Source organism: Psammomys obesus, unplaced genomic scaffold (genome assembly GCF_907164565.1).
Source record: "Psammomys obesus unplaced genomic scaffold, mPsaObe1.curated_primary_1811, whole genome shotgun sequence".
NCBI classification, from domain to species: Eukaryota; Metazoa; Chordata; class Mammalia; order Rodentia; family Muridae; genus Psammomys; species Psammomys obesus.
The window spans coordinates 316,265-338,316 of record NW_026585685.1 but is presented as its reverse complement, the minus strand read 5'-3'; the positions used below and the strand labels follow the sequence as shown (position 1 = coordinate 338,316).

Sequence of the window (22,052 nt, the reverse complement as noted above, 5' to 3'; positions counted from 1 at the left end):
CTTCCCTTCCCTTCCCTTCCCTTCCCTTCCCTTCCCTTCCCTTCCCTCAATTCTTCTGCTTCCTGGCCAGAAGATGAGCAGTTCAGGCTACTACCTATTTCTTGTCAACGCCATCTCCAGCACCTCATCACAGACCGAAAGCGACAAGCCTGCCTGGTCCTAGACTGGACGCACTTCCAGGACTTGGATCCTGGCTTCAAGCCTTACTAGCTATCATGACTTTGGATCTGCTGCTGAGCTCTCTGAGCCCCAGCTTCCTCTTCTGAAGAATAGGGGTGACAATGATAAGTTTTACAAGGCTGTTATCGGGTTAACACACACAGAAGCTTAGAAAAGTTTCTTTCTTCCTTTTTCCAGAGACAGGGTTTCTCTGTGCAGACTTGGTTTGTAGGTCAGCCTGCCTCAAGCTCACAGCAATCTGCCTGCCTCTGCCTCCCTGAGTGCTGGGATTAAAGGCATGTACCACCATGGCCAGCTGAAAGGTTTCTAATACACAGCAGGCACTCTGCGCTAGCTGGCTAGGTTGGAGTAGGCACTAGTCAGTCCCTGAAATACATATAGATTTAGCATGTGTGCTGACTGGTGTACCTGATCCTTTTTGTTCCCCCTCCTCCACAAGTCAAAGCTTTTCCTGAAGAATTAAAAATATACTCACAAGCCTGGGTGTGAGGATTATAAGTTCACAGGGAGCTTGGGCTACACAGTGAGGCCCTGCCATGAACAAACAGACATTTGCACACAGCCTCTCTTGTCACGGTGAGAGTGCAGGAGACCAGGGCTGCCCTCCCTTCTTACTTGTAGCACAGAACGTCTGCTGCCTGGAGTACCGGGTACGTGAGTAAGCCTACTGTCCCGTCATGCTTCTGCTTGGCTGCCTTTGCCTGTGGAAACGAGGAGAGAAGAGAAAGAAATCGGACTGGACTGATTATATGGCTCAATTAAGAAACTTTTAAAGCAAGCAAAGTGTGCTGTGGAGCCACCTGTAATAACATATATTTCGGTCCCTTTCAGAAACTTCAACATCAGCTGGCTGCTTATCATGCTCATGCTACAGGCCTCAGGAGAAATAAGAGGGATCTGTGTTAGCATTTCCATGGTATTTTATTTTATTTTTGGAGCTGGGGCCTCCTTCATGCAAAGCCCACCCACGCTCAAGGAAGGATCTCGAACCACCTCAGTTTCTCATTCATTTCACTAAGCACGAAGGACTTTTCTAGATTCCAAATCAGCTAAGTTCAGAAATTACTACAAAAATAAGTTTCTCAAAATCAACAGAAGTCAACTCTGCCCCTTATTACGAATGTAACTGAGTAAAGTTCATAAAAGATTAATTTGGAGAATAATTTGGAAAAAGAAACATACAACCTAATTTTTGAAAACCTGCTACCAGGGTGGGCAAGGCAGCTCACTGGTTGAAGGTGCTTGCCACAAAGCCTGATGACCCAAGTTCTAGCCCCAGGAAACAGAGAACTGACTGCATCAAGTTATCTTCTAGTCTCCACATGCCATGGCTCATCCCCCTCCACGAAACATGATAAATAAAAATGTAAGAGAGAAAGATGAAAAAAATGAAAGCTGTGTTGCATTAAATTTATAGATCTATTTAATGTGTGTGTACACGTGTTTGTGCAGTTGTGTATGTGTGTACCTGTACATTTGCATGAGATAAGGCACATGCTAAAACTTGCCATGTAGAGGTCAGAGGACAGCTCTTGGAGAGTCAGTTCTCTCCTCACACTGTGGGTTTTGGAAACTTAATCCAGGTCATCAGGCTAGTGGGAGTCATCGTGCTGTCTAATTTGTGGATCATTTATTATTATTACTATTCTTATTAACATGTATGTGTGTGTCTGTGTATGTATAGCACATGTGTGTAGGTGCCTGCATAGAATAGAGGAGGGTACAGGATCCACACAGTTGGAGTTACAGGCTGTTGTGAGCCACTCAGTGTGGGTGCTGGAAGAGCAAGAAGCACTCGTAACTCCTGAGCCATCTCTGCAGCCCTGGATGTTTTATATCAGCAACTGGTCCTTTGAACTAAAAAGGACACAAGTTTTTACAGAGTCATGCTAACATGCTCTAAGTGCTTTGCTCATCAGTCCTGTGTATAACCCTGATCTCAGCAGCCCTGACCCACCCTTCCCATCACTTCTCCTGTCGTCACAGAACTGCTCTTAGCTTATCTTCTCAGGACACTGAAAGTCACTTAGTAAGTTCAAACTATTCAAATACAGATAAAACAAATTGGATTCTGTAATGCAGAGAAGTGAATGACGCTATTCCAGCAAAAAGCAAGTGGCAGACCAGGGTGGTGAGTGAGCTCAGAACAAACTCCAGAACAAACAGAAGCCTTTCTTTCCATTAATCATGTTCTGGCATTTACCTTCCACTGGTGTAAATGCTGCAATCGAGGCAGTCTGACCATGCAGGTGAGGATCCAACTTAATTGGGTGTGTTCAGATACCTGAAAAAGAAGAAAGAAAGGTGGCCAGTGTCCTCTTGCACATAAGTAGAACTAAATAGACAATAGGGATTGGCTAAAAGAGCTGAAAATGACCTGTAAAGGTTCTGAAAAAGAAACAAATGAAGGGCTGGGCTGTGATTCCTGATGCACAAACCCTTATGTCAAGAGGTTATTAAAAAAAACAACCAATACAAATTCCAGCTTACTGTTTGAGTCCTTGACATCCATAGCAGGAGGTAAACAGTTTTTCTTTCCAGTATCTTCAGAGTAGATTCCACTGAATCCTAGGGCATCCTTATCTTGACTGTTGCTTGTGATTCTGTGTAGCCCTTGCTGTCTTGGAACTCCACTGTAGACCTGCCTGGCCTACAATTCACCTGCCTCTGATTCCAGAGTGCTGGGATTAATGGTGTGAGCCACCCTCCCCCCCCCCCCAACCTCCAGTTCAACAATCCCCTTGAAATGCCAGGCTTATTGACAAATCTATCAAGTTTCTTCTCCTCTCCTCCCTCTCCCCATCACACATCTAAAGTCCTGACCCTTAAATCCATGGACAATAGCTACAATACTTATCACTTAGATGGTAAAGAAAGATCCTAAATCCAATGGAAACCTTGGCCTGTTCAGATCTGTAGTGATGAGAAACTGGATGGATGTATTACCTGTTCTCCAAAGGGGAGTCTGAAAGATCCTAACTCCTCTTCTCTTGACTCCTTTCCCACCTTCAATCTTTTCCCCTTGTTTGCCTGCCCCCCGCACCAACTAATCAACAAAAAAATACAAACTCTCCTCAACCCAGTTTTGTTTGAATCAAGTTTAATCAAGTAAGCAAAACCTGGCAATGATTGGGATGATTCTTGGGTCCAGGCCATATTCTAACTGATGACCTAGAATGTGAGTCCTAAGCATCCCATTTCTGGGCTTTAGGGATTCCAAGTCCATTGATTGTGGCATTCTGTGTCCATATGATTCCCTTAAAAAGCAGAAACTCTTGCCAACTCTGCAAAGTGGCCCCAAATGTGTTCTCTGTGGGTTTTGCAAAGGGAACATAAAGGAATGGGGATGAACCAGCTCAGGCCTGTTTCACTAGCAAGGAACCAACATCTGGAGTAAGATAGTTTCTCTTTTTTCCCCCCTCAAGTTATAGAGAAGGAAGGATTGTTTTTTACGTGCTTGACAAGGGATTGCTTTTAAAGTTTTGCAAGTCGCTGGGTGGAATCTGTCATCTTTCTTCTAAGAAGCATTTGGGTTTCAGTGAAGGCAGTGTCTACGACAGCCCTGTCCAAGAAAATTGCTAACTGCTGCTGTAAACAAATAGCTTTCCGACACAAACAGTAACCCAGAAAGTAGCCAAGAAGATCAGAGTTGCTTCCAGTCAACAAAGAAAACATATGCCCATTCAAATACAGCTAACACACACACTAGCCTTAGGCATGAAAATGAGCGAAAAAATCCTTTTTCTTCTTTATTGAATGGGGGAAAGGAATGAAAACAGAGCAAGTGGCTGTGAATGTGTAGAAAGAAAGAAATGCTTTCCCTTCAATGCCAGTTCCGATGCCTAGCCTTGGTGACATGATAAAAAGCTTGCAACTGTGTCTCCATGAGTGAAAGTATTTTGCTTGGAGTAGTTTTTTGATTGGCCATATGGGATGAGAATTAATTCATATTCACCAGAGATTTTCATGTTTCCAAATTAGCATTAAATTAATTCAAATCAATTCTAGTAGAGAAAATAGGTAAAAGGTCAAAGCCAATTACCTTTTTATCATTTATCTTCAATAATTATATGAGAAATAATAAGAGAAATAATTGACATAGTTAAGAGAATCACATGGAATGGTACAGATTTCTATTTGAAGAAAAAGTGAAGTGGTAACTACCTAAATATATTGTTTTCCTATGTTCTGAAGCCAGAAACAAAACAACTATATGATCTGTTTTAGCCACAGACAAAACAAAGGTACAGGACAGCAAACTGGTCTAACCATCCACAAACAAGTCTACAGCCATCAACAGAACCAACAGCATTCTTCAGTCACTGTAGTTTACCTGCTTTGTTCATCCCTGTAAAGCTCAGGCTGGGGCACTGTATGTGCTTACAGTATGTGCTTTCTTCTTATACTGTATGTGCTTTCTTCACAAGCTGCAGAAAGAATAGACTTACAAACTAACTTGGTGATGCAGGCAGAAGCAACTTTACGGAAGTGACTGCCATGAAAGCCGAGTTATAGCTGGTAAAGGATAAGGCTACCAAGCAAGATATGAAGACAGATCTACAAAGATGGCAGTGTAGCTTAAAGCTTTGTCTCAAAAGCTTGTTTGAAGGTTCTGTTAGAGGAGCACAGGTACTTTCACACTCCTGACAGAAATAAGGTCCTTTTCTGGGGGAAGGCTGTCCTCTTGGGCTGGGTGTGCATCTTCAAGAGGAATTGGAGGGAAGAGGGAATGGGACCCTGTGGTCAGTCAGCCAGATCACCTCATACCCAAGAGCTTTGTCTTTTGGATGAGTTGACCTGGTATCAACTCATCGTAGTTGTGATACTCAGTGAGGTTACTCTAGGTGAGTAAACACACTGTGCCCCACTTTGACTGAGGTCTCACTTTCAGTGAGGTTCCTTAGAACAACAAAACAATTCCCAGCACAAATCAGTTGTTATTACTATCACAGACATTAAAAAAAACAAAGTCTCTCTATTCCACCCAGTCACCTCTGTGATAAACCCCCCTTCCTCTTCGCTCTTGTTCTCTAGGAATTTGGTCTTTTTATGTTCCTCAAACTCACATGAACACTCCTGCCCTAGTAGCTTCACACTGGCTCTTTTCTCTAATGGAAGCTTCCTCTCTCACTTCACCTTAAGTCTGCTCAACCATTAACACACAAGGCTTACCACATACCACCATTAGAAATCCCACTCTCTTCCCTCAACCTCACTGCCGACTTTACTTGATTCTGTTTTATATCACTTATCACCTTATATGACCGTCTGAGTGAGAATGGCCTCCATAGGCTCATATTGGATCAGGATGTGTGGCCTTGCTAGAGGAAGTGTGTCAGTGGGGGTAGCTTTGAAGTTTTACAAGACTTCACCCCATTCCCAGTGTGTTGTCAGCCTCCTGCTTGCGGATCAAGAAGTGAGCTCTCAGCTGTACCTGCTGCTGCATCTTTGCTCTGCCATCATGGGCTCTAACCCTTTTCTCTAACCACTTTCTTTTTATAAGTTGTCTTGGTCATAGTATTTGCCACAGAAATAGGAAAATAACCAGGACATCTTCTAATATAATTTATTGTTGGCTTATATACTACTGCTACTATTTATTTTGTTAGTCCAACAGAAACTAATGATTTTTGTTTGAATTATTCACTGGCACAGCATGAATACTTAGCACAGCACTTAGGATATAGTAAGTACTCTGTAAATACTTGCAAAATTTATGAACAAGATAAAAGTTAATTCATAGAAAAATGACAAAACAATTCAATGGCACATGTGGCTGTCACAGTTAATTTCAACTGTCAACTTGACTTGATTAGGGCATTAATGAGATGTAGTAACAGGTGTGTTTACGAGCAATTTTCCAAGGATGACTAACAAAGGGGGGAAGACTCAACTCTGTGGGCAGCACCATCCTAGGTCTGAAGATTGAGACAGTAAAAATGGGAAAAGTAGAGTACGGGCTCTCTATGCTTCTGCTCACTGAGATGTGAACAAGCAGCCTCACGTCCCTGCTGTCATAGCCACTTTGCCACCATGCTATCCCTGCCAGGATGCACTGCACCCTCAAACTGTGAGCCATTATAAACCGTCCCTTCCTCATTGGCACAGGAGACAACTTCCTGAACAGAACACCAACAGCACAGGCTCTAAGAGCAACAATCAATAAATGGGACCTCATGAAACTGAAAAGCTTCTGTAAAGCAAAGGACACTGTCATCAAAACAAAACGCCTGCCTACAGATTGCGAAAGAATCTTCACTAACCCTTTATCTGACAGGGGACTAATATCGAGTAAGAACTAAAGAAGCTGAAAAGCAGCAAACCAAGTAATCCACTTAAAAAATGGGGAACAGAGCTAAACAGAGAATTCTCTGTAGAGGAATATCGAATGGCAGAGAAACACTTAAAGAAATGCTCATCCTCATTAGCCATCATGGAAATGCAAATCAAAACGACCCTGAGATATCACCTTACACCCATCAGAATGGCCAAGATGAAAAACTCAAGGGACAACACATGCTGGAGAGGTTGTAGAGAAAGGGGAACCCTCCTCACTGCTGGTGGGAATGTAAACTTGTACAACCACTCTGGAAATCAATCTGGCGCTTCCAAAGACAATTAGGAATAGTGCTTCCTCAAGACCCAGCTATACCTCTGCTAGGTATATACCCAAAGTTTGCTCAAGTACACAAAAGGGATATTTGCTCAACCATGTTTATAGCAGCATTATTTGTAATAGCCAGAACCTGGAAACAACCCAGATGTCCATCAACGGAGGAATGGGTACAGAAATTGTGGTATTTTTACACAATGGAATACTATTCAGCAATCAAAAAGGAGGAAATCATGAAATTTGCAGGCAAATGGTGGGATCTAGAAAAGATCATCCTGAGTGAAATATCCCAGAAGGAGAAAGACAAACACGGTATATACTCACTTATATAGATCTATAAGATATGATAAACATAATGAAATCTATACACCTGAAAAAGATAATCAAAAGAGCGAACATGGGGTAAGATTATCAATCCTCGTTTAGAAAGACAGATGGGATGCGCATTGAACATATGACAGGAGTCTACTGAGCGCATTGGAAAGACTCTAACTAGCAGTGTCTTCAAAGCAAAGACTCATGACCAAACCTTTGGTAGAGTACAGGGAATCATAAGAAAGAAGGGGAGTTAGTCTGATGAGGAAAGGATAGGAGCTCCACAAGGACCAAATATATCTGGGCACAGGGTCTTTTCTGAGACTGACATGCAACCAAGGACCATGTATGAATGTAACCTAGAACCTCTGCTCAGATGTAGCCTGTGGTAGCTCAGTAACCAATTGGTTTCCCATAGTGAGGGGAAAAAGGACTGTTTCTAACAGGAACTCAATGACTGGCTCTTTGGCCTCCCCACCCCCCAAGGGAGGAACAGTCCTGTTAGGCCACGGAGGAGGGCTTTGCAGCAAGTCCTGAAGATACCTGATAAAACAGGATCAGATGAATGGGGAGGAGGTCCCCCTATTAGTGGACTTGGCAAGGAGCACGGTGGAGATGAGGGAGGGAGGGAGGGACTGGGAGGGAATGAGGGATCGGGACATGGCTGGGATACAGAGTTAATAAAATGTAACTGATAAGAAAAAAAATAAAATTAAAAAAAATAAATAAACCGTCCCTTCCTTATGTTGCTTCATTTCAAGTATTTGGTTACACTAACAAGGAACGTAATGAATACAGTGGTGTGATGACATCATGTGCAATAAAAAAGACGAACTAGACTCAATCCTATAAACACAGATCATAGAAACATACTGTTCAGCCAGGTGTGGTGGCTCATGCCATTAGTTCCAGTTCTTGGGAGGAAGAGGCAGGTGGATCTCGGTGAGTTCCAGTGCTATGGAGAGAGACTCTGTGACAAACAACTTTCCCAAATCCAAATCACTTCAGACCAAAACCAAACACACTGTTGTGTGAAAAAAGAAAACTGTGAAAGGTACCACAATATATTACTTTCACAAATTGTTTTTAAGGCATAAAACCAAAATGCATTATATATCTTCGATGAAGTGCAAAATGTGAGTTTGTGAGAAAATAGTATGAATTATGACCTGTGCTGATCATATGAAATTCAAGATTGTAGTTGTCTATGGTGAAAGGAAAAGGATGTGAGGAGGAGAGATGAAAGAACTATACAAGGGAAGGATTAAACAATGTTGAACTTTATCTACAATTATAAAAGTTTATGGGGCTGGAGAGATGAAGCACTGGCTGCTCTTCCAGAGGACCTGGGTTCAATTCCCAGGACCCACATGGTGACTAAAATCCATCTGTAACTCCAGGTCCAGGAAATTCTATATCTTCTTCCGGCAGCAGACATGCAAGCAGCGCACAGACAGACATACTGGCTAAGCATGCATACTCATAAAGTAACAACGTTTGTGCGTGCGCGAATCAGAGAGGCCGACACGTGATTGCTTTCCTTTGTTGTTCTTCACTTCCCTTTATGAGACAGGCTCTCTTACTAAATCTGAAACTCACCCTTCCAAGGGTTTACTCTGTCCACTTAGTGCCAGGGCTACAGATATATAACTGTCTTTTACGTGGGTGATGAGGACCTGAATGCAGGTCCTCATGCTTATAGGGTGGGCTCCTTTCCAATTGAATCATCTTACCAGCCCCACCATCTACAATCTTTTTTTTTTAAACTAAAGGGAATGAAAAGCAAACATGATATTAACAGCATTCATCTTTGTGCTGAGAAAGTGAGTACATGCCTTATGCCATTATCTGCATTTTGCTATGTTTTTTTTTTTAAATAAGAAAGAAATTAAGAAAATGTGCACCAGGAAGCTGATTTCCAAAGTGTATACTAGCTAGATATCAGTCAGACCTAGTCAATTACCTGGTTCAGTAATTCTTGGGTCAAATCTCTGACACACTCTCAGGGTCCCTTAGGACTTTCCTATTTCCCATGCAAATGCTACCTTCCCACGAATCGGGTCCCGGAGGTTTTAGTAAGGACACTTGGAAGACTATCCAGACTCACAAATTCCCATTTACTGCTTCCTCTCGGAAACGTGCAATTTCATGCTGAATTATTTTTATTAGACTCTTATCATCCCCATGACAAATCCCTTTAGCAAGAACCTTGTCTGGGGGTCTGATTTTAATTACAGGGCGATGTATCAGTGATACACCCTCACTCTCTTCAGTAGGGCTGCCTCTGCCAGTGCTTGCATCTGCCAGTGAATACTGGGCTGCACATATCAAGAGCTCACTAACTTTGTCCTTGTCTAACATTTCCCAAGCTTAATATGCTGATTCTGTCTGTCTGTTTCAACAGTCACCTCCCAGCTAGGTCCTGTGGCTGACCGTGTACATTTGTACCTCTGTGCACAGTTTGTTTTTTTAATCTGAAATATTTTATTTATCAACTTTTTTAGGATTAACTGAGCAACAAATTGCTTTTTATTTTAAGTGCCTTACAGACATTGTCTCTTTTTTTATTTATAAAGCTTTCTTATTTATAAATTTAGATTATTCTTATTTTTGTATCTTTTCATTTCAGAGTCTAACCTGAAGGAGTCGTCCCCTCTTTGGAGCTCCCCTCTCTCACATCCGAGAGAAAAACAAAGACAGCTAGGACAAGTATGGGATGGTTACAGATTCTTCTTAGGTAAGTGACAGAGAAAGGGGTCAAAGCTTGATACCACAAAAAACCCCACTGATTCACGAAAGTGGCCACATGAGGAAGAAAGGACAAAGTGGCTACAAAACAACTGGAACAGATAATGAAACAGCTAAGTTCTTTCCTATCTGTAAGAGCCTGAGTAAATGGATTAAAGTCACCAATCTAAGGATACAGTGACTGAATAGGTAAAAGTCAAGATCCAACCACATGCGGTCAGGGGAGACTCTGGCAACACATGAGTTAAAAGTGACAGAGTTGTACACAGACAATAGCCTAAGAGAACAAAGTGGCTTTACTTATGTCTGATACAGTAGTCTTCAAAGCCTGGAGGTAGTGGCACATGCCTTTAATCCCAGGTACAGCAGAAGCAGGTAGATCTCCATGATTTAGAGGCCAGCCTGGTTTACAGAGAGACTTCCAGGATAGCTAAGGCTACACAAAGAAACCCTGTCTCAGTGACAACAACAACAACAACAAATAGCCTTTGAGAACCGATCTTGGACATGGTGTATACTCTGATCCTCACTTTCCAGTGGCTAAGGCAAACCACTGGCTAGTCCCTCTTCAAGGAAAAGCATAGGGTGTGGCTAATGATAGCATTTCTGCTTTCTAGGGAAAATCTCAATTTTGGGAAACATGCACTTTTCATTCCACAATACTTAAAGCTTCCCTGAAAAGATCGATGATGAAATTAACAACATGGGTTTTTAATGCTATCAATAAAATGTGCAAGAATTCCTAATTTTTATATATCTCAGCCTTAAGTATGAAAAACAAAACTTAAAATCACTTTATAGATAACAAAGAATAATTCTCTAACATTGAGCCAGAGAACAATTACTGAAAACACATGTCATAAGAACTCAACCCTATATGGGTGGCATGGTGTATGTGTAGAGGAGTTGGTTCTCTTTCAGTAATGTGGGACCTAGACTTCTGACTAAGGTTATTATTCATGGTAGCAAGTGCCACCCATATACCCACACATAAGCACAAAACAATAAAGAAATAAATGGAATAAAAATTTAAATCATAGCTAAAAAGTTCTAACACATTTAAAACTATTATCATTTATTAAGGAACAATTTGTCATTTTTAGTAATTTTACTAACATGTATCAATTGTACAGAGCTGGAGATCCCATTGTGACATTTCCCTATATGTGTATTATGCACTTTGATCATTTCTTGTTAAAGTTAATTAAAAAAAAAAAAAAAAAACCTCAACCCTAGGAAAATAAAGGTTTTTCTGTAGCTGTATTAGCTACTTGAGTTATTGTTGTGACAAATATCCCCCTCCTCCCAGAAGAAAAGCAATTTAAGGAGGGGTTTACTTTGCTCCCAGTTCTAGGGGATCATGGCAGGAAAAGTGCGGCAGCAGGGGCAGTGGGCCACACTGATTCCACAGTCAGGATGCAGAATGCAATGATGGCTTGTGTTCAGCTAGTTCTCTTCTAAGTAGGTTCAGGAACACAGCACATGGAATGACAATACTCACATTTAGGGTAAGTCTTCCCACTTCAATTAACCCAATTAAAACACAGAGAGAGGGGGAGAGAAAGAGAGAGAGAGAGAGAGAGAGAGAGAGAGAGAGAGAAAGAGAAGACAGCATACAACAAAGGATTAGTATTCAGAAGATGTAAAAGAATCCTTCAAATCAATAAGAAATTACAATTTGAAAAATGCGCCAAAAGGAGAAACAAATGGAAACAAAACAAAACCAAAACCAGATGAAAATGCTTAGCCAGGTTTAGTTGGCACATACCTGTAATCTCAGCACTCAATGGGGAATAGACAGGTGGATCTCTGTGAGTTCAAGGCCAGCCTGGTCTGCAAAGTGAGTCCAGGACAGCCAACACTACACAGAGAAACTCTGTCTCAAAACAAACAAACAAATAAGCATTTAACTTCGACCAGAAATCTGAATTACAGGATAGCATACTTTATCATGGAAAAAGGAAAACATCTAACAATACTAATATTGCTGAGGGCTTAGAACAGTGCAAGAGTGCCTGGGGTGGAAATGTACATCAGAGTCATTTGGTGGCATGGGTTCACAAGCATTCCTCCTTATGAGTCTATTCTTGGTCTACACACCCAGAAAATGATCTTCCAGTGCCAGCAGGGGGGCTCAGGGCTAAAGGGGCTTAGCATCAAGCTTGACTGTTGAATTGGATTCCTAGGAGCCACATGGTGGAAGGAGAGAACCAGCTCCTGCTAGTTGTCCTCTGACCTCCACCTGCAGGTCACAGTGTACACACAGGCCCTCTCTCACATAAACTAACAAGCATGTTTTTTAAAAGACAAAAACAAAACAAAACCAAAAAGCCTTTCTCAAGTACACAAAGCGCATTTTCAAACAGGACCAACCACTGTACTATTGTTTGTCGTAAAATCTGGAAGAAAAAAAAAAAAAAGGTCTAAATATACTTGCCAAGAAAAAGGGTAAATACATTGTGACAGAGCCAGAACACCATACAGCTAAAAACAAAACAAAAAACATAAATCTCAGAAATGAAACAAGGAACAGAATAATAGGTGCAGAAAGATATGCAGCAGAACACCATTTACATAGTTTGAAAATGTGCAAAGAAATAACATGGATTATTTATGGACATATCACATGCAGTAGAAATATAAACACATATGTGGGGATGATAAATACCAAAAAGATATGAGTTGCCTCTAGGGAGGCAAAGCATGGAATGGAATTGCAGTGAGCTAAAAGGTTTCCGCTATATTTGCAATGTTTTATTTTGAAAATCAAAACCTATATGAAAGAAGTAAATATTTCAGAAGATAGCCATTCATCTTCATACTTTTCTGAGTGGTTGAAATATTTCTTTGCTATGTAATAGTCTTGAATATCTAAAATATTCCTTACAAAGGAAAATGTATGAAAGAAGTTTCTGAAAATATTTTATTAAAGAAGACTAAAAAGAGATAGCCATTAGCTGGGTGGCCATCTGTTAATCTACTTTACACAAAATCTTTGCCACATCTAGAAGCCTAGGGGCAACAACAGCCACTCCAATGGCTGGTGATACAAAGTCAGTTTTTGCCAAATGTGACACCATTTTCTTTAAGCCCTTACATTAGACACTAAAGGTTTCAGAAAAAATAAAATTAGTTATTTGTCAATTATGGCACAAATAAGAAGAGATGACAATGACATTCAGGCCAATGAAAGAGCCTGTATGTTTCCACTCTTACTCAAGACCTGTTCCTGAAGACACAGTCAGTCAAGCCATGGTCCTGTTGCCTCTCATCAGGTCAGACAGCACCCAGATGTAGGCCAGGAAAAAGCACCTGTGATACAGGTGGGAATTGTGCAGAGAAGACACATGCAGAGTTTGGCTATATAATCATTTCTTCAACTTATGGTTTATTCCATAGGCCACTCAGAGCCTCATCGCCCCAGAACTCTACAGGGACTGCCAACTTTACAAACACATTCTAAAAGTCCATTAGTCTAGACAGACATTTGTTCCTTTTCTGTGACGAGGTGAGCACGCACTCCTTGTTGGTAGCAAACACTTGGAGAGCTCAACAATTATAAGTGCGCAGATGCACTTGCAAAAGCTCCAGGATACATAGAGCCCATGTGGACTCTGGCTAATTTTAGGATCTGGCTTTCTACCTCTTAGGGCAGAGGAGTCAGGTATAACTTCTCTGTGCATATACTGGACCAAGATCCATGTAGTCAGTTCCTCTGGCCTTCATCCAGAAACTGATTCTCCCATAGCACCGTTTAATTTTTATTATTATTGATTTTAGTTTCTTGGGAAACAAAACATAACTCTAATTAGAGAAAGAGGCTACATTCCGAAGCTTCAGATTCCATCCTGTTCCCCAGACTTTTTCTGCACTATTCTGAACCTTCAGTAACTTGATATTTGATATTCCAAACCCTGCTTTTGTCCTGGCCTCTGTTGGCAGCCAAGGCTGAAGGCTAAGTCTTCCATTTTTTAATCTTCCATCTACAGGGTGATTATATGGCGGGGCGGGGAAAGTGACAGGGAGAGATGTGGAAACCTGTACCTCACAGACATCTGTGGGACTCAGATCCGATCTGTGCTCAGGTCTGCCAAAAACAAAAGACAGTGACTTTGGCTTTGAGATGGAAACCTCTGCCAAACACACACATAGGTATTCTCTTCCTATCCCAACCCTCTTTGGCACAAAATGAGCTTGTGAACATATTCATGTGCACACACACACTCATGTATACACTTTCAGACGAGAGCTCTGAGAACTCCCCACATATGGCAAACATATTTAGGGGAAGCAGTGTAACTACAGGCCAGTGGGAGAGGAAGAAAAAGAAAATAATGGGGAAAACCTTCAATGTGCCTAAACTGTTCCAGTCAGGCTGCTGAGAAAGAATGCAAAAGATTGCAGATGAAAATTATTGGTAAAATCAGCATTATAACATAGCCGAATTCTTTCTCCATTTAAAATGATTACTAGGGCTTTTTTCTAATGTACAACCAGGGCATATGGGAAAATCATCGCCCAATGGCTATGCCTGAGAACACATTATATGGTAGAAAAAAAATTCTTATTGAACTCACAATTTCAAAAACTATTAATTCTATTTATGAATAAGTGTGTGGGTACCTGGTATAAATTATCTTAATTGGCCTCAGTTCCTAAATCTTGGTAATTATTTATTATTATTTATTGATATTCTAATAAAATTACTTATTATTTAAGTTCTTTCTGTTATATATTTACCAGCCAAATGCTTATATGCTACAAAACTGCCAAAATAAAGGAAGCAACAATAGCAAAAAAAAAAAAATTCATAATGTCGATAACTGATATGTAAGTTGCCTGTCTCCTATATGAGGGATTGATTTATCAAAATTAAAAAAAAATTCAATATGTACTTCTAAAAGTTGTTGGTGAAAGTCAGTCAGATCACTGAACACAAAATAAACTGGAGTGAAGTCTATGTCACTCTGGTGGTGCGACAGAAAGATAGCCTGCTGTCCTCTGAGGCCCCCCTGTTGAAAACCTTCCTAGCTAAACTGGGGTACAACTTGGCCTCAGGGCAGGCAAGAGGCTCTGTTCATACCCAGTAGAAAGAAGCCGACAGCTACCACATGGGTGATGGAGTGCCACTCTGGGAGATGAGGGCCAAAATCCTAAGGTGAATTTCCCACTGGCCCTCTGCCTGTAGCTCCTGAAGAAAGAGCACACGAAGGGTCAGCATGCACAAGATGGACCTTTTCTGTTATTTTGTTTCTATTTCAGACTTCACATGTTCATCATGTCATAGCTCTTTAACTGCTACTGTTAAAAAGTCAAACGATTACATATGTTGGCAGAACTTGGGACAAGGGAACACAAGAAAGGGAGTGGTAGGGGTAAAAAGTACAGCCATCTTGGAAAACAGTATGGAGGTACCTAACGGAGATCATATAAAATGCCCACACGACCCCACACTGGGTACGCCCCTAAAGCCAGTGAAGTCAGCATGTCAGAAGTTTATGCCCTCTCATGCCCATTACAGCACCTTTCACAAATTGCAGGCCCACAAGTCAAGATATGAAACCGGCCTGGATGGCCATCGACAAAACTAAAAGCAGCTCCTGCAGAATACTATTCTGTCTTTAAATGGAAGTCCACATTAGCCCAAAATAGATAAATATTGTCTAACATTGAACTTAAAAAGTCCTAAGTAAAAGCATGAACCTTTTAATGATGACATTATTTCACATATGCATGAGTGATAAACGTACACTGAAAACTTTGTTTTTTAGAGGTATCCTTCGTGTGTGTTTGTGTGTGTGTGTGTGTGTGTGTGTGTGTGTGTGTGTGTGTGTGTGTACTTGAGTGTTTGACTATGCTGGGGATTCAACTCATGACTTTGAGACTTTGAGTACATAAGGCAAACATTCTATTCCTGTTGTATGCCTTTCAGTGTGTTACTCTGTGTGTAACATTACAGTAAGTTCTGGGTTAATAAAAGTCATATATTAAAATTTATATCCAATAGAAGTATATGATCAAGAGAGAGGGCCCATGACTGAGACTTTTCTGCAGGTTAAAGCAGATATGTAATAAGGGTGTGATCTAGTAAGAGCTCTTATCTTCTTCGCTAGTGTGTCTCTAAATTGCTCTGTCTCTGGGCCAGGCTCTCTTCCTGTCTAAGGATACACTGATTCATCCATAGTGAAGGTATGAGTCAAATATTTTGGCTTTGTTTATTTTGGCTTTCTGAAGACTTTCTTGGCTTATACACAAGACTTTGGGACTTTGTCTTATTTCCTGCCTTGTTCCATCAAAATCATTCAAATGCTATTATACAAAGAATGAACAATGGAAATTATCCAATAGGCCTTCCAAATTCAATACTCAATAAACTACTATTGGAATTATGAAAAATCATTGGTCACAAAATTCACTCCTGATCACAGGGAGATTAGTCAACAGTGGGAGGTCATCAGACTGAATGTAATCCAGCAGAGAAAAACAATGCCAGGGTTCAAAGAACTAATGCAACATAACTTTGGGGTGGATGAAAGACTATAAAACATAGTAGGAGAAAGCTGAAAAAACAGTACTGGACCATGAGGATACTTAATCATATGAATGCAAGTAAGTATCAAACTGGAAGCATCATAGTAGATGAAGTCACCCTTGAGCAATTAAAAAAATATTTCGAACAGGAGCTTCCGAACGATGTGAAAGCCCAAGTCTCCTGGGCTCTGGTAGAGATGCTGACCTGAGACTGCTGGAAAAGGATGCTTTTCTCTGGGTTTATGCCACAGGCCAGGAGAGCAGCAGTCATGTCTAGTATGTTCTGCTGGAGGGTGGTGGGGTCCTGGGGGACAGTGATGGAGTGGAGGTCCACGATGCTGTACAACACTGTGTCATACTCCTCCTGGAACTTCACCCAGCTCTCGATGGCTCCAAGGTAATTCCCCAGGTGTGGGATTCCTGTAGGCTGGATGCCAGAAAACACTCGCTCTCCACTGTCCTTCTGAAACAAGGAAAAAAAAGTTGTTTTGGAGCCAGCATCCATGAGTTCTATGTCCCTACAACCGTATAGTCTTAATTCTACAAACAACAACCCGACTGTCATAAGCATGCACTGTTTGGTGTGTACTCTGTGTAAATCACTATGCCGCATGGTATTAGACACAAAGGGGCATTAAAAATACTTTCCCTTACTCCCAAAGTATGCAAGCACAAATATACTTAGGAAAAGATCTGCTTGGCCACAAGTCAGCAGCAATCTACTTGAAGATGGAGGCTGTATTTATGCAAAGATGAGGTACAACGTGGCACTATATTCAGGACCAGAATGAACTAGAAAAGAGGTAAATGGACAGCAGTTAGCAGGAGGAAGAGCTTGGCTTTGCTCCTAGTGAGCAACATGATGCTTATGGATGTAGACTCCATCCCATTAGAGATTAAATGAGTCTTAGGATTTTGCAGGTGACTTCACTTTTTGTAGTTAAAAAACAAAACAAACAAACAAAAAAAAAAACCAAAAAAACGAAGGCCACAACATCAGGCTAATGTCTACTGGTCCTTCGTCATTTCTTCTTGTTGCAGAGTCACTCTTCTGTTGGGGTGGTTTGAACTAAAACAGCCCCACATCTGTTATTCCAACAGGTGGTTCCCTGTTGGTGGCACTGTTTGGAGAGATCTATGAGGTGCGATCATGATGGAGGAAGTATGTCACTGGGGGCAAGCTTTGAGATCACACAGCCTGATCCCATTTACAGTTTGCTCTCTCTGCTTTGTGCTTGTGGCTGAGGCAGGATCTCAGCTTCTTCTCTTGTTCCTGCTGCTTGCTGCTATGCCCTCCTGCCATGATGGACTGTTAGCCCTCTGGAACTGTAAACCAACATAAATTGTCTTCTTTAAGTTGTCTTGATCATATTGTTTTATCTTGGCAACAGAAAAGTAACTAATGCAACTAGCTACCATGCTCTGCTCAACATCGACTAAGATTTTATTGCTTTCGGTAAAATAATTTTGTCATTTCTGTGGGTCTAAAAAATTGCAAGATGGTGACATAGGAATAAAGATCTCTGTCATGCATATATTTCTGTGAGCCACTTGTCAAGTCACTCTAATATGGGGTGGAACTGCCAAATCATAAGGTATATACATGTATCTTCAACCGCACTAGAGCCTAGTGAACTATTCACCGAGTATATAACAACAACCTCTCTCTCTCTCTCTCTCTCTCTCTCTCTCTCTCTATATATATATATATATATATATATATATATATATATATATATATATCTATATCAACAAGCCACAAGTCCCTGTGGCTCTTTCTGGCTAACAGAATTAAACACAGGTAGAGACTCACTACAGTTTAACTTCATCTCCTTGATTATTAAAGTTGAGATTCTTTTATTATTGTCTAATTTTACTTCGTGACTAGCCTGTCTAAGGTGTTCTGTGCTTTATTCAGATGAGACATCTTTATTATTTAAGAATTTGTATTTGTACTACAAACTATACTTAATTACACATAGAGGAAATACCTTTCTCAGATTGTGTGCTTATTTCTTCCTGTTTTGATAAAGGGAAGTTCTTTAGTAGTTAAATAAATAATATAAAGCTCTTGACTACAGACTGTTGTATCATAGCAGGAATCTTTCAATATGATAAGGTCCTAAAGATAAATGCATGTACATATATATATGCATATTCACATAAATTATATCCTGAAGATATGTGCACGCACACACATATATGCATATTCTTATAAATTGTAGGTGTGCATTTTACTGCTTTATTTATCATTCAAATTTAGGTCTGCATCCATTTGGAGTGGTTTTGATTGTTTTACGCAAGCTGTGAGGCAGGCATTTTATTTTCTTTTCATTAATATCTGATTATTCAATCACTATGTGTGGAAAAAGGCTGTTTCTTCTCCTTGCTCTGGAATGCCATCTCTGTTATACAAGAGTATGAGGAATCTGGTTCAAACCTAAAATGAGACTGTTTGAGTCAGAATGGACATCTTTATAACACTAGACTTTCCAACATGGGAAACTACATAACATACTACAGCTATATCTTTTTACCTAACAATAGGTCCAAAGAGCTAATCTACTTTAAATAAGTGAATGTCAAGGCTACTTAAGTTTTTTTCTTCTCTTTCTCCAAGAACTCCAAAGTCTACAAATATAATTTGTGTTCTTCTGTACTAATAGGATGACAGTGCCAAAACAGAATGTTACATCATATTTCCACAGTCCAGCAATGAATCTGATCCAAGAAGTCAGGAGGGGATCCAAAAGATTCATAGCTCTGAGGATATGAAAAACGTTATTCAATTAACTATGAACAAATACAATCAAACCACTCACAATCTCATTGCCCTTTCTCACATATACACCCCTTCAAAGGGCTCTTCAAATCATAATTTATAAACATTTTTTAAAAATACTTTCCAGTTGAGAATTGAAGGAGGTGAAGAGGGGGAAAGGGAAGAGTCTGGGAGAAGGGGAAAAAAGAAAGAGATGGACAGAGAGATACAGAAGGGTGAGAAAGGGAGGAAGGAAAGAATGAAAGGAGGGAAGGAAAGAGAAAATGAACACATATTAGAGAAGCTTCCTCTGTACCCAGGGATTTTAAGTAGCTCCGATATGGGAATAAGCAAAGAGTTTTCAGTACAGTGAAAAATGATTAATGGCCATAAGAGCTGATTGATGAAGAAGGAAAATAAAGCAGAAAAACAAACTCTGAATTTAATAAATGGAAGTAAAAAATACCATCCAGAAATACTTGACCAGGAAGAAGAGTGGCTGTTTATGGTAATATAAAGTGAGACCAGGAATAATAAGCTGAAAAAAAAAGAATATGAATAATTCTATAGAAATTCCTCTATGGTCAAACTCAGAAACTGTGCCCCAGGAGAACTGGAGAAAATAAATTCTTGAGAAGACTAGAAGAGAAAAGCATGAGAGGACTGACTGTGGGAAAGAGGCATCGAGAGCAGTGGGAACAGATTGACCATGAGCTAATGCATCTTTTTCATTCCCCGGGTTCCGAGATCCTGTACATTAGCACAGAGGGAATGATGTTACCAAGAAGTAAGAGCAACAAGAAATGTTTTGTTCAGTTTTCAAGGAGCTATTAAACAAATACAGCCTCTAAATGGGATTTGGATCCCTGGTCTTAAAAATATACAGAGAGCGTCCTGCTCTTCTGCGCTGAGTTTATGTTGTAGTCCGTTCCTCTGCAAGAGCCAGCAGGCAGTCTGACGGCATGGCAGGGGAGATATGCCTGGTACCATGAGATCATGGAGCTGGAATGTGGAGTTTGGGTGGTGGGAGGATGTGGGGGGGGGTGGTTTCTGTGTTCAAAAGCACTGTAGTCAGAAAAGAATGGAAATAAAAGGAACACGGGCTCCCCAGTGGACAGCAGGCAAGCCACAAAGAAAACAGCTTCGAGACTAGCTCACAGGCATGCACTCACTAGAGGGCTGGATTCCACTGCGGTGGACAGAGGAAAGGAAACGTTTTTAATTTCAGGAATAGTTCCTTAACAGAAGCAATGAACTGGCCCACATTAGCACCAACACCAGCACCGGACAAAGGTGTAGTGCAGAAAAGAGGGTGAAGGATCCAATCAAAGGTGGCAGAGGTTCACCAATTTCACAAACAGAGCTGAAACTCTTCTTGTGCAAGGTTCTTTGGCATAAGGCCAAATCCATAATTTTATTAATGTTAATGACTGCACTCAGAAGCAATTGAAAATCCCAAACTGTTAATATTGCAAAAGACAATGCTTGAGACATTCAAGAGAGCTTCTGCTGTTAACCTTAAATGAGCAAGTAAAATCAAAAGAGTTTGTTGAATGGTTTTGGCATCTTTGTCAAAAATCAGGTGTCCATAGGTTTGTGGGTTTATTTATGTCTTTTATTCAATTCCATTGATCCACCAGTCCATTTCTATGCCAGTACCATGCAGTTTTTATTACTGTTGCTCTATAGTATAGCTTGAGATCAGGGATGGAGATACCTTCAGAAGATCTTTTATTGTAGAGGATTGTTTTAGCTAGTCTGGGTTTTTCATTATTCCATATGAAGTTGAAAATTTTTTTCAAGGTCTGTAAAGAATTGTGTTGGTAAAAACTGCACTGAATCTATAGATTGCTTTTGGTAAGATGGACATTTTTACTATGTTAATCCTACCGAGCGATGAACATGAAAGATCTTTCCATCTTCTGATATCTTCTTCTATTTCTTTCTTCAGAGACTTGAAAATTTCTTTTCATACAAGTCTTTGACTTGCTTGGTTAGAGTGAGGGGAGCAGGGGCTGCCTCCATCATGAACTCAATTGACTGCTCTCTGATCACTTTCCCCTGATGAAGCAGCCTTGCCAAGCCATGGAGGAAGAAGATTCAGGCAGTCTTGATAAGACTTAACAAGCTATGGGCAGATGGCAATAGTGGAGAACTCCCCCTTTCAGTGGACTAGGGGAAGAGGATAGGGGGAAGAGGGAGGGTGGAACTGGGGGAAGCTGAGGGCGGGCTTCAATTGGGATATATAATGATATACATATATAACATATATATATATATACTGATATTGTGAAGAAAACAAAATAAAAATTAAAATAAAATTCTAAAAATTGCAAAAAAGTTTAAGTTACCTACTAGCTGTGCAACAATTTCTTATTAGGTTTTTTTTTACATTTATTTATTTACTTATTTACTTACCCACTTATTTATTTATTTGTTTGTTTATTTGTTTATTGGGGGACATGTGCATGTGGATACCTTTCCAGTGTCAGTTCACTTCTGTAGGTTCTGGGGATCAAATTCAAGCCATCAGTTTTAGCAGCTAGCACCTTCACCTTATAAGCCATGGCACCAGCACCATGAAACACTTTAACTTAGAAACAGTGGGAAACAAAGACTCAGCCATCCCTACAAAGTCCTGTCTTGTCCAGCTAGAGAATCAAATGTGCAATCACCAGACTTATTTTTAACTATGGTCAAAAAAGGCAAATTCAGAAACTCGACTGAACAAAGTCCATGTCTAACTGGTTATCAGAATGGAAGTGAAGGGTCAGTATGGTAGCATACTCCAGGAAAGCCATGGCTACATAGTAAGACCATGCTTCTAAAAAATGAAAAAAAGAAAGGCATTAAAATGATCTATCTATCTATCTATCTATCTATCTATCTATCTATCTATCTATC

General features: G+C 40.4%; 1 protein-coding gene across 2 annotated transcripts in view; it reads right to left on the bottom strand.

Moving 5' to 3' along the window:
• Wars2 (tryptophanyl tRNA synthetase 2, mitochondrial) overlaps window positions 1-22,052 on the bottom strand; it is a 75,093-nt gene that overhangs the window by 9,002 nt on the left and 44,039 nt on the right. For both annotated transcript variants that reach the window (XM_055629049.1, XM_055629057.1), the window contains 3 exons: window positions 16,593-16,850; window positions 2,384-2,464; window positions 796-881 (listed from right to left, as the gene is read on the bottom strand). In XM_055629049.1, coding sequence (XP_055485024.1) covers window positions 796-881; window positions 2,384-2,464; window positions 16,593-16,850 — 425 coding nt within the window. The remainder of the gene's footprint in view (window positions 1-795; window positions 882-2,383; window positions 2,465-16,592; window positions 16,851-22,052) is intronic.